General features: G+C 38.8%; 1 protein-coding gene across 1 annotated transcript; it reads left to right on the top strand.

Annotated features, from left to right (window-relative positions):
• Positions 1–349: 349 nt before the first annotated feature.
• On the top strand, positions 350–6,176 carry tcf19l (transcription factor 19 (SC1), like). The gene is made up of 4 exons (XM_084130957.1): positions 350–455; positions 1,359–1,975; positions 3,014–3,944; positions 4,882–6,176. The coding sequence occupies exons 2-4, from the start codon at positions 1,684–1,686 to the stop codon at positions 5,237–5,239; spliced, it is 1,581 nt and encodes a 526-aa protein (XP_083987083.1). The 5' UTR covers positions 350–455; positions 1,359–1,683; the 3' UTR covers positions 5,240–6,176.
• The last annotated feature ends 9,286 nt before the right edge of the window (positions 6,177–15,462 follow it).

The raw sequence follows: 15,462 nt of genomic DNA, 5'->3' as shown, positions 1-15,462 counted from the left end.
GTAATAATTCCCCACCAGGGAAATAGAAATAGTCTATGAAAGAAATAAAATTAGTATTTTTTAAGTATTTATATAAATATAATTAACATATTTAAATACAAATATAATTAATTTGTATAATTATGAAAATATATATTATTTATTTTATTTATTAATTTTGTAATAATGAGCGTATCCATCAAAGTGTGTCGTTATGACATTAATTAATCGCTATGATTATGTTAACAACAACAATAAAAGCTCATCTGTGGTTAAAAACCAACTGCATTGTGACACCAGTCTCCTTCACTACATCGACGGAAGTGGCGTTGATTTTCGCGCAAGGAAACGAGTCCTGGTCCTGGCGCGCCAAATTTCAAAGCACTTCCTGGGGAGAGGAGGCGATAAGATTTACCACGGAGCACAAATAAAAGACCCATGTAGCGTTTTACTAAACATATACCTTCATAATTTAGGTATGTCATGCTTTTGTAAGTGTTTTATTGTCGTAATGTTCGACGAAATGAGATGGTTGTATTTATAAAACAGCTGTTTTCAACTCGCTTTGTGTGAATGTGCTTCATGCGCGAGCCATCCACTGCTCAGCCTTCACAAACACCAACATTTCTTTTTGCGACGGTGCTGTAGCGAAATATGTAAATCAAACAAACGTCTGCGCTTTGTAAATACGCCGCATGTTTTCTAAACGTCTGCTTTGAAACGTTTTTGAACAACTGTATATGATTTTAAGTTTCATAAAGAAACCTATAGGCTACAATGCATGGTGTAAATCAGAATCAGACGGTGATACTGTAGACGAGCGCTACTAACTTTGACATTTGGTCAAGCTATAAATTATCAGGTTTTATAAATGTATGTATTGGTGGGGCAATGCGATGGTCCACGTTGACTAGCGACTCTTTAAATAGTTTTTTGTAAATGTATTTAATATAATGAAAATAGTACGCTATTTCTTACATTATTCACGGATTACTCTGTATAAAGATCAATACAGCATCTCTAAACATTGTGTATATTAAAATAAACTATATATATACAAATATACATGTAAATATTTAAACGCATACTACTATGCATGGTATGTATGTGTGTGTGTATATTTATGTATGTGTGTGTGTGTGTATGTATATATATATATATATATATATATACATATATATATGTATATATATATATGTCTGTATGTGTGTGTGTGTGTGTCTGTGTATGATTAGAACAACGAAAGCATGTTAATTATTATCAGAACTTTGATTAGATTTTTTTTTTCATTTTCACTGTAGAAATGCTAAAAAATAATTTGCAATAAAGAATGTAATATTTGTAATGTCACTAAAGCGCTGTATTGTTCTGTTTTCCAGAATGAAGACCTGCAGGTGACGGCATCTGGCCCGGCACTGCATATCCACTTTTAATACTTCACATCCCTAGACATTTTGCGCAGAAATCTGTCTTATCTATCTGTGCTGCAACTTTTTAGCTTGTCCTCCAAATATTTTAATAATATCTAGTGTGTCAGATGTTATTTACTGGGCGTAATAATATATTTATAAGGGTCACACTCAAAAGAGTTTTTCTGAGTAGCAAGTCTTTGATGGAGGACGTTTAGCCCAGTGTTATGTGATTGGCCCAGCTGTTGCCGGCTGTGTTGCAGATTTTCTCCCCATTTATTTGTGGGATGTCAAAATGTCGTCAGGAGTCCAGCCGTGTTTTCAGCTGTTGAGGATTGGGTTGTCTCATACGAACAATAGTAACGCCCATGGAAATGAGTCATCTGACTCTGCGCCTGACCTGTACACTTTCCGCCCCGCTCTGGCCGAGTGTGTGTTTCGGCTGGGACGGGCCACAGAGCTCTGTGACGTCACTCTGGAGTCAACAATTGTGTCCCGTATCCATGCTGAGCTCCATGTGGATAGAGAAACTGATGCCTCTGGAGAAGAGGGCTGGAAAGTTCAAGTGAAGGACCGCAGCAGCTATGGTGGGTGTTGTGCTATATTAAAAAAAAAAAATAATTACATACATACATGCATACTATATATATATAAATATATAAATGTATATATACATGTTAAATTGATTAATCGCATCAAACATAAAAGTTTGTAAACATATAATATGTGTATAACATATTATATATATAAATATATTTGTGTGTGTGTGTATATATATATATAATTACAGACTTTTATGTTAGATACGATTAATCTATTTGACAGCACTATTTTGTAACTCTTTCCCCGCCAAAGTTTTTTTTTTTTTTTTTAGTTGCCAGCGACCGCTAGCCTTTTTGTTCATTTTCACAAAATTTTCATGGCCCCCAGAATATTTTGTTGTATAAATATCTGAACATACAGTATATCAAAAGAAAGAACAGACCCTCTGCTTTTAAATGAAAAAACCCTGTTTTATTCTAGCTTATTGCATTCTTCTTTTTTATCAACAATTGAATATGGGTACGTTTCAAAGTGTTTTTGTCAAAGACTACATCCAGATCAGATTCAGAAGGATGGTCAAAACATAGATGGAGTAGATCGAGTCCATCAACACCCCTAAAGCTTCACAGTCCTATATCTCAATCTGGACATTTAATTCGGTAACATTAGGCAATTTTGATTTCTATGCTGTTTAATGTTGATAATAGCATTATTTTACATATGCATCTGCTATCGCTCGTTTCTGCTTTTTTTTGTTATGATCAGGAGATTCTGTGTCATAGCTTCCCCTACCGTATACCAGTGAAAACACAGAAAATTCCATCAATGGTGGGGAAGCGCTGTCATAAATGACGGAAAATTCTGACAATGGCGGGGAAAGAGTTAATGATAATTTCAACATATAAAATATTACAAATGCAATAGTTATTGTTTGTTTCATAATATTTAGCTTTAAACGTATAGCCTAATTGTATTTTTATGTGAACATGACCTACCCAATTGCATTCTGGGACAAGTGTAGATTATTTTAGTACAAGCTCTGATGTAAAATATCTTCTAAAAAGTTTTTCTCTGTTCCACAGGCACATGGGTAAATGACATGCGCCTCCAACAAGGGGTGTTAAAGGAAATCTTTGATGGCGACACCCTCACCATCGGTGGCCAATCAGGACGGACTAGCCCAGAATTCTACTTCCTCTTCCAGAAAGTACGGGTTCGCCCTCTGGACTTTGACGCCATCACTGTGCCCAAAGCGGGTTCCTTCTCATCCGACATTAAGAACCGGATCAGAACGTCCTCGGACCGTAAACCTGAACCCGCTCTGGACATTTCAAAGCTGTCCATCAACAGAGCCACGGTCATCCTCAACTCCATCGGCAGCCTGAGCAAGATGAACGGCAGCTGCTGGACTTTTAAGAAAAGCGACAAAACGACCACCTTGAATGCTCCGCCATTCAACGCTTTGGCCCCGCCCACAACCCCGCCTCCTTTCCAGGCTGTTGGCGAGATTTCATCCAAGTCTGTCCCGCCGTCCTCAAAGAGCCGACGCAAGTCAGCCCACACGGTTCTGCTGGAGGACGACAGTTCAGATGATCCTGCGGGACGCAGAGACCTGGAGGACGGGAGGAGAGCACAAGCAAAGAAAAGACGACGACTTTACAAATCAGAGTCAGAGGTGTTTCAACCCCATCTACCCAAACTGGAGCAGAGTGGCCGCTCACAGTTTGACGTGTCGAAACACACCGGCAGCATTTTCAATGCGGCACAGAACAGGCAGTTCAATCATGTTGTGAACATCAGTCACACCACAGGCAACAGCATCAATTTGACTCCCCTCCGCCAGCAGAAGCCCTGCTTGTCTGGACCTGGAAGGAGACCAAGGGCAAACAGCTCTCCGATATACTCTTCCCCGAGGATGGGAAGTGAGAATTACAACCTGACCTCCCCATCAGCGAGGATGAGCAAGACGGAGAAGGCGAGGGGGGTGATTTCGCGCTTTCAGGCCTCAACTGGGTGAGTGATACTGGATAGTCACATACAGGAGCCTCACGATCATCAATAACCTGAAAAAATCTGGAATTTATATAGGAATTTATAATCTATTCATATAGGAATTTATATACAGTAGTCTATATATATATATATATATATATATATATATATATATATATATATATATATATTCTAAAATGAAAGTCATATTTTTTAGCATCTAATTTATCTTATTTAGTATCTAATTAATTGTATGTATAGATGGATGGATAGATGGATGGATGGATGGATAGATGGATAGATGGATAGATAAGATGAGAATAAAGATTTTAATAATTTCCATAGATTTTCTAGGCTTGGAAATATATAGCATTTTATATATGATTTATGAAATATCAGGAATCAATTTGTAGTTTCCAAGCCTAGAAAATGTATTGAAATGATTAAAATCTTTATTCTTGACTGTCTGTCTTTTATAAAATTAATATTTCTAAGAGTGAGAATATTTTTTCTAATTTATTATTGTATCATTAATGTAAAATATCAGGGAATTTGTTTTCAAGGCCTGAAAATATATATAGAAATTAATCAAATATTTTATAATAAAATAATAGAATAAAATATAAAATGGAATATAATGTATAATAATATATTATAATATAATGATTATATATAGATCATTAAAGTCATTCATATTTCTAAATGTCAGTAGTATATTTTTCTAATTAATTGCATTTTTTAATGTAAAATATCGGAATTTGGGATTTCCAAGCCTGAAAAATGTATGGAAATGAATAAAATCTTTATTCAAATATATGGTTTAAAAATATAAAAACAAGTATATTACAATTTTAAAAAATATTTTATGAAAATAAAGCGATTTAATTTTTTTCAACAATTATTTCAATTATATATTTCATTTATTAATATATAATTTTACTGACTACTTTTTCTGCAGGCGACGACGTGGAAGGCCTAGAAAACACCCACTGCCACCGCGGCCTTCCCTGCCATCTCCCTCATCATCATCTTCCTCTAGCTCCTCCTCTTCCTCCTCCTCCTCTTCTTCCTCCTCTTCTGAAGACGAGGATGACGCTGACGTGGGGGTCGCTCAGGGTGTGGAACCGTGCGCAGCGGCACACTGTCGCCTCCCGCAGCAGGACACCGTGCAGTGGATCCAGTGTGACGACTGCGACGCCTGGTATCACCTCGACTGCCTGCCACACAAACACAACAGAGACTCGCTGCTGTTCGACCCCAATGCAGACTTCCACTGCGGCTGCCACTCGCCCTCCTCCTCATTCAAAGCTCTGTAATAAACCACATGCTCTCAGACATTGTTGTTATTACCATCAAATTCATGGGGACTGGCAGATATGCTGCTTCTTGGCATTCACCGTGCGATTGATGACGAGTTAATGTTCTCTGCAGTGGTGCTAATTGCTTTGAATGGTGATTTAATCTGATTCGGATCAAATGAGGGTGTTGGATTTGCACACCAGCTTCAATACGCACTGCATCCCATTAGAACTCGACACTGGATGCCTTCTGACAATTTATGATACATGTATTCCACATATACAAGGATGTAATCTCCTAAAAGCTAAAAATCAAAAATATGTATGAATATATTTTTAGTCTTATTATAGTCTTTTTTTTGTGGGATTTTATATTTTCATAAGTATGGATTGATGAATTAAAGAGACTGAGTCTTTTGATTAAAATATCGGGGAAGACTTGTATAGGCTTTAACTAGATTCAGTTGGTTAAACATACTTTATCAACATTATGGCTGGTATGTAATATGTTATCATTAAATACTGTATGAAAGGTTTTAAATGGGTGATGAGAATATATACACATGCAGTTATGAAGATGTGCTGTCTTATTCAAGAGTTTCATAAGCATTAATATCAGAGCAGCTAAACCTGAAATCACTCCAGAAGCTTTTGATTGAATGCATAAATGCAAACATTTCTATGTACATTTTAACCTTGAAATTTCATCGCACACACGATTGTCAGTTGTTTTTTTTGGTAATGTGGCCTGTTATTAACTCAAGTTTTGATTCTGGTCTGGACTAACCCTGTGTAGATGTATAACTGTTTATAAGAATAGAATTTCTGTGGTATGAATGTTAAAAGATACTTTCACTGTCTTCACTTTAACTCAACATTCTAAAAATGACAAATGACTTCTGTCAACATGTTTGTCTTGTTGGGAATCAAGGGCTGAATAAAGAATTCTATATTTAAAATATGATTTGTCAGTATGTATAGAGTGCAGTGAGGAGCTGTTAGTAACCATAGGACAGTGTATTTTATATAATAAAGAAAACTTAGTATAAATATAAATGTACAATAAGATAATATGACATGCATTTCTCTAATTTGATCAAATGTATGAAGATATATTAACTTTTCAGCTGTATTTACTATATATTTTTATTTTTATTATTTTAAATATTTGTTCATTTAAAAATGAATGCAGTACACGTTTGACCTTCCGCAAGAACCAATGAGGTTCAGTCTCGTGTTACGCAGCACGTTTGAGCTTCCGCAAGAACCAATGAGGTTCAGTCTCGTGTTACGCAGCACGTTTGAGCTTCCGCAAGAACCAATGGGGTTCATTCTAGTGTTACGCAGCACGTTTGAGCTTCCTCAAGAACCAATGAGGTTCAGTCTCGTGTTACGCAGCACGTTTGAGCTTCCGCAAGAACCAATGGGGTTCATTCTAGTGTTACGCAGCACGTTTGACCTTCCGCAAGAACCAATGAGGTTCAGTCTCGTGTTACGCAGCACGTTTGACCTTCCGCAAGAACCAATGAGGTTCAGTCTCGTGTTACGCAGCACGTTTGAGCTTCCGCAAGAACCAATGGGGTTCATTCTAGTGTTACGCAGCACGTTTGAGCTTCCTCAAGAACCAATGAGGTTCAGTCTCGTGTTACGCAGCACGTTTGAGCTTCCGCAAGAACCAATGGGGTTCATTCTAGTGTTACGCAGCACGTTTGAGCTTCCGCAAGAACCAATGAGGTTCAGTCTCGTGTTACGCAGCACGTTTGACCTTCCGCAAGAACCAATGAGGTTCAGTCTCGTGTTACGCAGCACGTTTGACCTTCCGCAAGAACCAATGAGGTTCAGTCTCGTGTTACGCAGCACGTTTGAGCTTCCGCAAGAACCAATGGGGTTCATTCTAGTGTTACGCAGCACGTTTGAGCTTCCTCAAGAACCAATGAGGTTCAGTCTCGTGTTACGCAGCACGTTTGAGCTTCCGCAAGAACCAATGGGGTTCATTCTAGTGTTACGCAGCACGTTTGAGCTTCCGCAAGAACCAATGAGGTTCAGTCTCGTGTTACGCAGCACGTTTGAGCTTCCGCAAGAACCAGTGAGGTTCAGTCTCGTGTTACGCAGCACGTTTGAGCTTCCGCAAGAACCAATGAGGTTCAGTCTCGTGTTACGCAGCACGTTTGAGCTTCCGCAAGAACCAATGAGGTTCAGTCTCGTGTTACGCAGCACGTTTGAGCTTCCGCAAGAACCAATGGGGTTCATTCTAGTGTTACGTAGCACGTTTGAGCTTCCGCAAGAACCAATGGGGTTCATTCTAGTGTTACGCAGCACGTTTGAGCTTCCGCAAGAACCAATGAGGTTCAGTCTCGTGTTACGCAGCACGTTTGAGCTTCCGCAAGAACCAATGGGGTTCATTCTAGTGTTACGCAGCACGTTTGAGCTTCCGCAAGAACCATTGGGGTTCATTCTAGTGTTACGCAGCACGTTTGAGCTTCCGCAAGAACCAATGGGGTTCATTCTAGTGTTACGCAGCACATTTGAGCTTCCGCAAGAACCAATGAGGTTCATTCTAGTGTTACGCAGCACGTTTGAGCTTCCGCAAGAACCAATGAGGTTCAGTCTCGTGTTACGCAGCACGTTTGAGCTTCCGCAAGAACCAATGAGGTTCATTCTTTTGTTACGCAGCACGTTTGAGCTTCCGCAAGAACCAATGGGGTTCATTCTTTTGTTACGCAGCACGTTTGAGCTTCCGCAAGAACCAATGGGGTTCATTCTTTTGTTACGCAGCACGTTTGAGCTTCAGTAAGAACCAGTGGGGTTCATTCTTTTGTTACGCAGCACGTGTTACAATGCTGCCCTATAACTGGACTGTTTGTCAGGTGGAACCCAGTACAATTCCTCTGACCTTTATGAAGTCTGTGACCTAAATGTCTGAATCACCTACTGTCACATCACATCCCGTCCCATTTGTCCATTCCTTGAACATCCCTGTTGTTCTGGGAGGCATTTGTAACACCTAGTGGGTTTGAGGTCAGCAGAGACTCATACCTGTGCATTACAGAGGCTGTCTCTCTGATGGATGGCTTGTATTAACTGTTCTCTGCTCTGATAAAGTGAAGCGCGTCTAGTCTTGTGAAATTTCAATAATGCTGGCTGTTTTGCACATCTGTAGGCGTGCATCTGGAGGACTGAGGGCGTTTGATTTGCTATCATCATTATATTAAACTCCACATTAAATATATATTGAACTCTAGTCTATATCATCATACAATGTATATATGTATATTTTATTGTATTTTTATAATATATTTTTTTTGTTTCATATATTTTAATATATAGTGTGTATATATATTTAATAATATATACACACACACAATTAATAATATATAATGTATTCAATATATGTATTCATGAATTACATTATATATATATATTAGTTATGTCAAATCGATTAAACACATCTAAAATAAAAGTTTGTAAATATATAATATATATATGTGTATGTGTATATATATATATATATATATATTTCTTTACGTTACCTTTCTTTTGGAATTTCTTAATCTGAGCATATTAACAAATTAATTTTACTTTGAAGAGAATTATGATCATTTTTTAACAACATTTAATATTTAATGAATTTTATTCATGTCAATGATAATGATATTCATCAATTAATAATGAACTCATTTAAAAATAACCTGCATAATACATTTGCACTGCAGAATTAAGGACCGAGTAATCTATTATTAATGTTATTTATGTGTCCAGCATTGAGTAAAGGGAATTATTTTATTATATATAAGTACATACTACTCCAGAGACTAGATTCCTGAAGATAAATTCACCTGTGCACTTATATGTACAGGGCCGTTGGGTTGCCATGTAAACCTGACATCTGTGTACGTTATCAAGGAGAGATAAAACAGAGGTGTGAAATCTTTTCAGGTTCTTCCTAATGAGGGCAATGGATTGCAGTCTGTCCGTGTTGCCATGGCGATGCTTTTTGCAGTCAATGGAAGTGTGTGGCAGGCAGGACCTGTGAGACAGAGACAAATGTTGAAAGAAAAAAACAAACTGATGCGAGGACAAAGCTGAATACTGCTGTGCTAGTTAAGAGTCTGATTAAGCTAGTAGGGATGAAGCGAAATAAAACGGCTTAAAGAGGAAGATTAATGCACATGCCAGCTTCCTTTGGCCACCAGAGGGCACTCTTGTCCCATTAGCCTGAGCCTCAATATAATTAATGTGTTCAAATTTGGCATGTACCTCGTCTCACACTGTCTGTGCAACAGACATGAATGAGACTATAATTATAGAGGTACGCTGCTACTTTACTAATCAATCTAACACGCTCAAACAAAAACAGGTGAAACATTCCCACAGAGTAGCGTAAATTAAATCAAAATAAACAATTCTTATTTGTTATGGACCACTACATTATTTATTGTAAATGATTAATCCGCACACATCATTATTGTTTTAAAAAACAGTGCTTTCATAATCTTTAATCAAAATAGCTTCCACTTCATCATCTCTTCTCTGATGAAGTGTTTACTGGCGCGAGGGCGGGGCAACCTGTCACTCACATGAGATCGACCAATAGCAGACCACAACCATCCAGTCAAGTCCCGGTGGACAAAATCAAGTCCCACCCTTCACATTTTCTTGTTCAAGAAGCTGTTTCACTCGGATACAGGTCTTTCACAACTTCAGTTTCTTCCCTACTTTTTATCAAGGATAAAAGCCATAGAGAACTGGAGGAGATGTATTCTTACAACCAGAACGTGTGAATGAGTGAATGACCTTCTTGCCTCTGATACTGGTGTCCTCAGCCTTCTGATTCTTTTGCAGATTTTTGCAACTGTTTGCCATTCTGTATTCCTATCTCGTCTAACTGCTATCAGTATTACAGGAATTGTCCTTCAAGCTCATATCTCTCAGACAGGCTACAATTCATTACAAACACAAATCTCATTATGCCACTGTTTCCAGTGGAGTACCTCAAGGATCTGTTCTTGGTCCACTTCTGTTTTTAATCTACATGCTTCCTCTGGGTCAGATCATCCAGCGTCTTGGTCTTAATTTACACAGTTATGCTGATGATACGCAAATCTATCTTTCTGCTCAGCCTAATTCTGTTTTTTCTCCCCCTTCATCCTGCCTAAACGATCTCAAAGCTTGGATGGCTCAAAACTTCTTAAAACTGAATACTGAAAAAAAAACAGTAATCTTGTTAATAGGCCCTAAATCCCTTGTCTCCTGCCAACATGAATTCTCCATTCATACTGACAGTTTTAGTTTGTCCTTACTACATGCAAACTTGGGGTAATATAAATGATGCTTTAAACCCCCACATGCAGCATAAACGTGCAATATAATGTGTAATGTAAACTGAAAAGCAGGCATTAACCACCTGACAGCTTAAAGTGTGATGGACTGCAGGCAGACGGTTGGGTTATCAGAACATGCTCTGCTTCAGATCGTCTGGGTGACTGACAGGGATCTAATGGGATAGCAGTGCATGGAGACACTTGAAAATTCATCCATTTTCTGCTGACCGGGTGAGCAGATGGGCTGCCAGCACAGAGAACTCTCTGGAAAACAACATCGCTCAGCAACCTCAGGACGAAAGCGCTCAGGGCAACTTTCTGTGGCACAGCCTATCTGAACCAGTCAGGCCCTGAATTTAACATTACTGTGTATAGGAGTTTGTTTTACAAATGATGTGTGTGTGTGTGTGCGCGCGCGGTTGGGGGATATGGAATATTGTAGTGCTTATTATAAATGATTTATTCGTGCACATCATTATTTTAATTCTTGTTATCTTTAATTAAAATACTTACCCTCCATCTTGCAGCAACATTTCTTTCTTTCTCTGATGACGTTTACTGGCACAAGGGATAACCTGTCACTCACATGAGATTGAACCAATAGCAAACCACAACCATTCAACCATCCAATCAATTCCCGTTGGGCAAAATCAAGTCCCGCCATACATGTTTTTCTTGTTTGAGAAGCCGCTTCACTGTTTGAGAAGCTGTTTCATAAAAAGTTTTATTAAAGTTTTATTAAAAAAATTGTCCAGCCCACAGAGCTCACCACAGACAAACTGTGACATATTAGAACTGCTCCAAGATTCAGCACCCAAGGACAACTTTCTGGAAAACAGCCAGGGAAGCCAGGGCAGCATATTACAGCCTCCGATAACATCAGAGCAATAGCCCCTCTCACCAGACATGTTATTCCTCTCTCCAGAGAAAATGGATGGACTGGTGTATGCTGGAACCACTCTTTTGCTGCAAGCCCCCAGATATCAACCAAAAAATTCTTCTTGTCAGGCCCCGCAAACACTAAAGCCTGCGGTCCGAGCTCGCCCTCCCCCACCTCCTGTGAGAGCTCTTCAGTCTCTGCCATAACGCCAGGGCCCACACCCTCCTCCATCTGCTCGAGGTGAACCAGAAACAACTGATACCAGCTCTCAGTGATATGTGTCGGGCCCCCGCTATGATAACCAGTGTGGACCCAGTGTGCCTGTATCTTTCTCTATTGCTGTTCTATTACATGATAGAAAGTCTAAGCCCTTCAAAAGCCGTACAGCAAACCCATCTAATCTGGTGCCTATTACACATCAGACTAAGATTGCTGTGGGGACAAAAAGTAAGACTGTTAAGTTAGCACTTTTAAACATCCGCTCACTTAAAAATAGATCACTTCTAGTCAATGACTTACTGGTAATAACCACAAACAACCTTGATTTTACGTTTCTAAATGAAACATGGCTAGAAGACGGCTGCAGTGCAACAGTCCTCAATGAAACATCCCCCCTAACTTTAATTTTATGAGTGTCTGCAGAGTGGGTAGGAAAGGTGGGGGTGTAGCTGGTCTTTTTAAAGATGTCTATCAATGTAAGCAAATATAATTTGTGAATTACCTGTCTTTCAAATATTTGGGTATTGTTTTAAAAGGTGCTCCACGCATTTTACTTATTATTATTTACAGGCCTCCAAAATACTCTCCAGCATTTTGCTGAGGACTTTACAGAACTGTGATCAACAATTACCTCAGAGTTGGACTGTTTTGCCATTGCTGGAGATTTTAACATTCACATAGATAATGCAGAAACCGATATGGCAAAATAAATCAAAACTGTTTTGATCTGACTCAGCATGTACATGGACCCACACACAATCGTGGACACACTCCAGATTTACTTATCAGTAAGGGTCTAAACATTTCATCGATTGTTATTAAGGATGTAGCACTGTCTGATCATTTCTGTATTTTCTTTGATATATTGATCTCTCCTGCCACTGAAGCTAGATCTGTGTCTGCCAAGAAGAGATGCTTAAATGAGAACACTAGTGTACTATTTATGAAGGCTATATCTTTAACACCAAGCATATCTGCTAACTTTCTGTTGAAAGTCACTGCTGACAAGTGATTTTCTCCTTGATTCTTTTAACTCAAAAGTTAAAAGTGTAATTGATGATATTGCTCCTGTGACAGTCAGGAAGAAGAGTGGCAGACAAAAAGCACCTTGGAAAAACTCAACAGCAGTGAAAATATGAAAACACAATGCAGAAAAGCTGAGCGCATGTGGTGGAAGACAAAACTTGTAGTTCATTATAACATCTACAAAGACAGCCTTCATGCTTTCAATATGGAACTATGCAAAGCTAGACAGACTTTATTCTCGAATATTATAAACAGCAACTTAAACAACACACACACTCTTTTTGCTACTGTAGAGAGACTGACAAACCCCCCAAGCCAGATTCCCAATGAATTGCTCTCAGACAGCAAATGCAATGAGTTTGTCCCTTCTGAAAAAGACCCAATCTGGATCCATATTAAGCAACTATAGACCGATCTCAAATTTTCCTTTCATAGGCAAGATCATTGAAAAAGTTGTCTTCAATCAGCTGAACAAATTCTTAAGCTCGAATGGATACTTTGACAATTTTCAATCTGGTTTCCGACCGCACCACAGCACAGAGACAGCGCTCATAAAGATAATAAACGATATTCGCTTAAATACTGATTCAGGAAAATGATCAGTGCTGGTACTACTCGACCTCAGTGCTGCATTTGACATTGTCGATCACAACATACTTCTTGACAGGCTGGAAAACTGGGTGGGGCTTTCTGGGATAGTCCTAAAATGGTTCAGGTCATACTTAGAAGGGAGAGGTTATCATGTGAGTATAGGAGATCATAAGTCTGAGTGGACATCCATGACATGCGGAGTCCCTCAAGGCTCAATTCTTGCGCCACTCCTGTTCAACCTGTATATGCTCCCAATGAGCCAAATAATGAGAAAGAACCAAATTGCTCACCACAGCTATGCAGACGAGAACACAGATCTACTTAGCCCTATCGCCCCATTGACTCCCTGTGCCAGTGCATTGATGAAGTCAACAGTTGGATGTGCCAAAACTTTCTTCAGTTAAACAAAGACAAAACTGAAGTCATTGCGTTTGGAAACAAAGATGACCCAGAAAGCAATTTTGTCGTTTAAAAGAATAGCCGTCCAACACAGCCCAGACGTCAAGGCTAAAACAAGGCAAAATTTGGGCTGTCAGTGAAAATTTAGTAGACGTCTAAACCATAGCCCAAGAATAGACTAGTCATCAATTAGATAAAGAAATGAAATGAGTGAAGAAATTAAACCAAACACTTTGTAATCACTGTTTACTGTGCTTACATGATGGGATATCATACATCTCGCAAGTTATTTTGGCAAAAACGACATGTAACCAAATTCAAGGTTATTTTGGCTAGAAGTGGGTTACTCATAGCCGGACTATATCGGGTCTATAGTTAACCTAGACGGTGAACTGATGACTTTTGCTTGCTGGGTGAAGTTCTCAAGGTGAACGCATACCTTCACTCTAGGGGTCAAACAACTATAAATCAAGTCAGGAATCTTGGTGTGTCTCTAGAATCAGACCTTAGCTTCAGTAGTCATGTCAAGGCAATAACTAAATCAGCATACTATCACCTGAAAAATATTGCAAGAATGCTTTGTTTCCAGTCAAGTCTTTGAGAAACTTGTGCATGCTTTCATCACCAGCAGTGTGGATTATTGTAATGGACTCCCCAAAAACACCATAAGACAGTTGCAGCTCATACAGAACGCTGAGCAGAACCAGAAAATATGAACATATCACACCAGTACTCAGGTCTTTACACTGGCTCCCAGTTACATGGATTGATTTTAAAGTATTATTACTGGTATATAAATAATTCAATGGCCTAGGACCTCAATACATTGCAGATATGCTCACTGAATATAAACCCAAGAGACCACTCAGATCATTAGGATCACATCAACTAAAAATACCAAGGGTTCACTCTAAGCATGGCGAGTCCGCTTTTAGCTATTATGCCAGCCGCAGCTGGAACCAGCTTCCAGAGGAGATCAGACGTGCTCCTACAGTAGTCACATACAAATCCAGACTCAAAGCACATCTGTTTAGCTGTGCATTTACGGAATGAGCACTGTGCCACTGTGCGTCCGACTGATTACACTGTATTTCATTTTCTTTTTTATTCTAAACTGTATTAATTATCCTTGCCTTGCCTAAAGTTTATTTTACAAGTTATCATAGACACTTTTAAATGGCTATTTTTACGTCAGCCAGTAAGCAACCATTTAGAACACCCTAGCAACCACATATCACCATGCTAAAAACACTCTGAATAATCAAGTCAAGTCACCTTTATTTATATAGTGCTTTATACATTTCAGAGTGTTTCAAAGCAGTGATAACAGAAAAATTATGCATTTCGGCTGTTGTTCAGCTGAAGTCAGTTCAGTGTTGATTCAATGCCGTTTTAAAGATCATCAGTTATTAAATTAGTTCATTTCACCTAAAGCAGTTCTGCAAAAAAAAAAGGAAAAAAAAGTCATCTAGCTTAGTTCAGTTCTCATTCAACAGCATTACAGTAAACTAGCAAACACTGTTGTGAGTTTAGCATGGTAAGCGCCACTCAGATTTGCTTCTGAAAATGTGAAAAAGATTTTTGTTACCCAACAAGGGAAAACAATTGAACTAATTCATCAATTAGACTTTTTGCACAGTGCATACATTTGGGAAAACAGATCAATAAATTCAGGGAACTTGAATGCATTTTGCGTTATTGATTTTGTTATTGATATGGTTCTGCAGGCCTTACGGTGCAGTCAGACTCGGACATTGAGTGGTGATTTGAGTGTGAGTGTGTGTGTGTGTGTGTGTGAACAGGAC

Source organism: Abramis brama (assembly GCF_963993115.1).
Source record: "Abramis brama genome assembly, chromosome: 12".
In the NCBI taxonomy this organism is placed as follows: domain Eukaryota; kingdom Metazoa; phylum Chordata; class Actinopteri; order Cypriniformes; family Leuciscidae; genus Abramis; species Abramis brama.
This window is presented reverse-complemented; position numbering and strand designations above follow the sequence as displayed.

Excerpts from the sequence above, each read along its gene's own strand:
- tcf19l (XM_084130957.1), top strand. The coding sequence starts at position 1,684 with ATGTCGTCAGGAGTCCAGCCGTGTTTTCAGCTGTTGAGGATTGGGTTG. Across the intron at positions 1,976-3,013 it reads GAAGGACCGCAGCAGCTATG|GCACATGGGTAAATGACATG; the intron begins GTGGGTGTTGTG and ends TCTGTTCCACAG. Across the intron at positions 3,945-4,881 it reads CGCTTTCAGGCCTCAACTGG|GCGACGACGTGGAAGGCCTA; the intron begins GTGAGTGATACT and ends CTTTTTCTGCAG.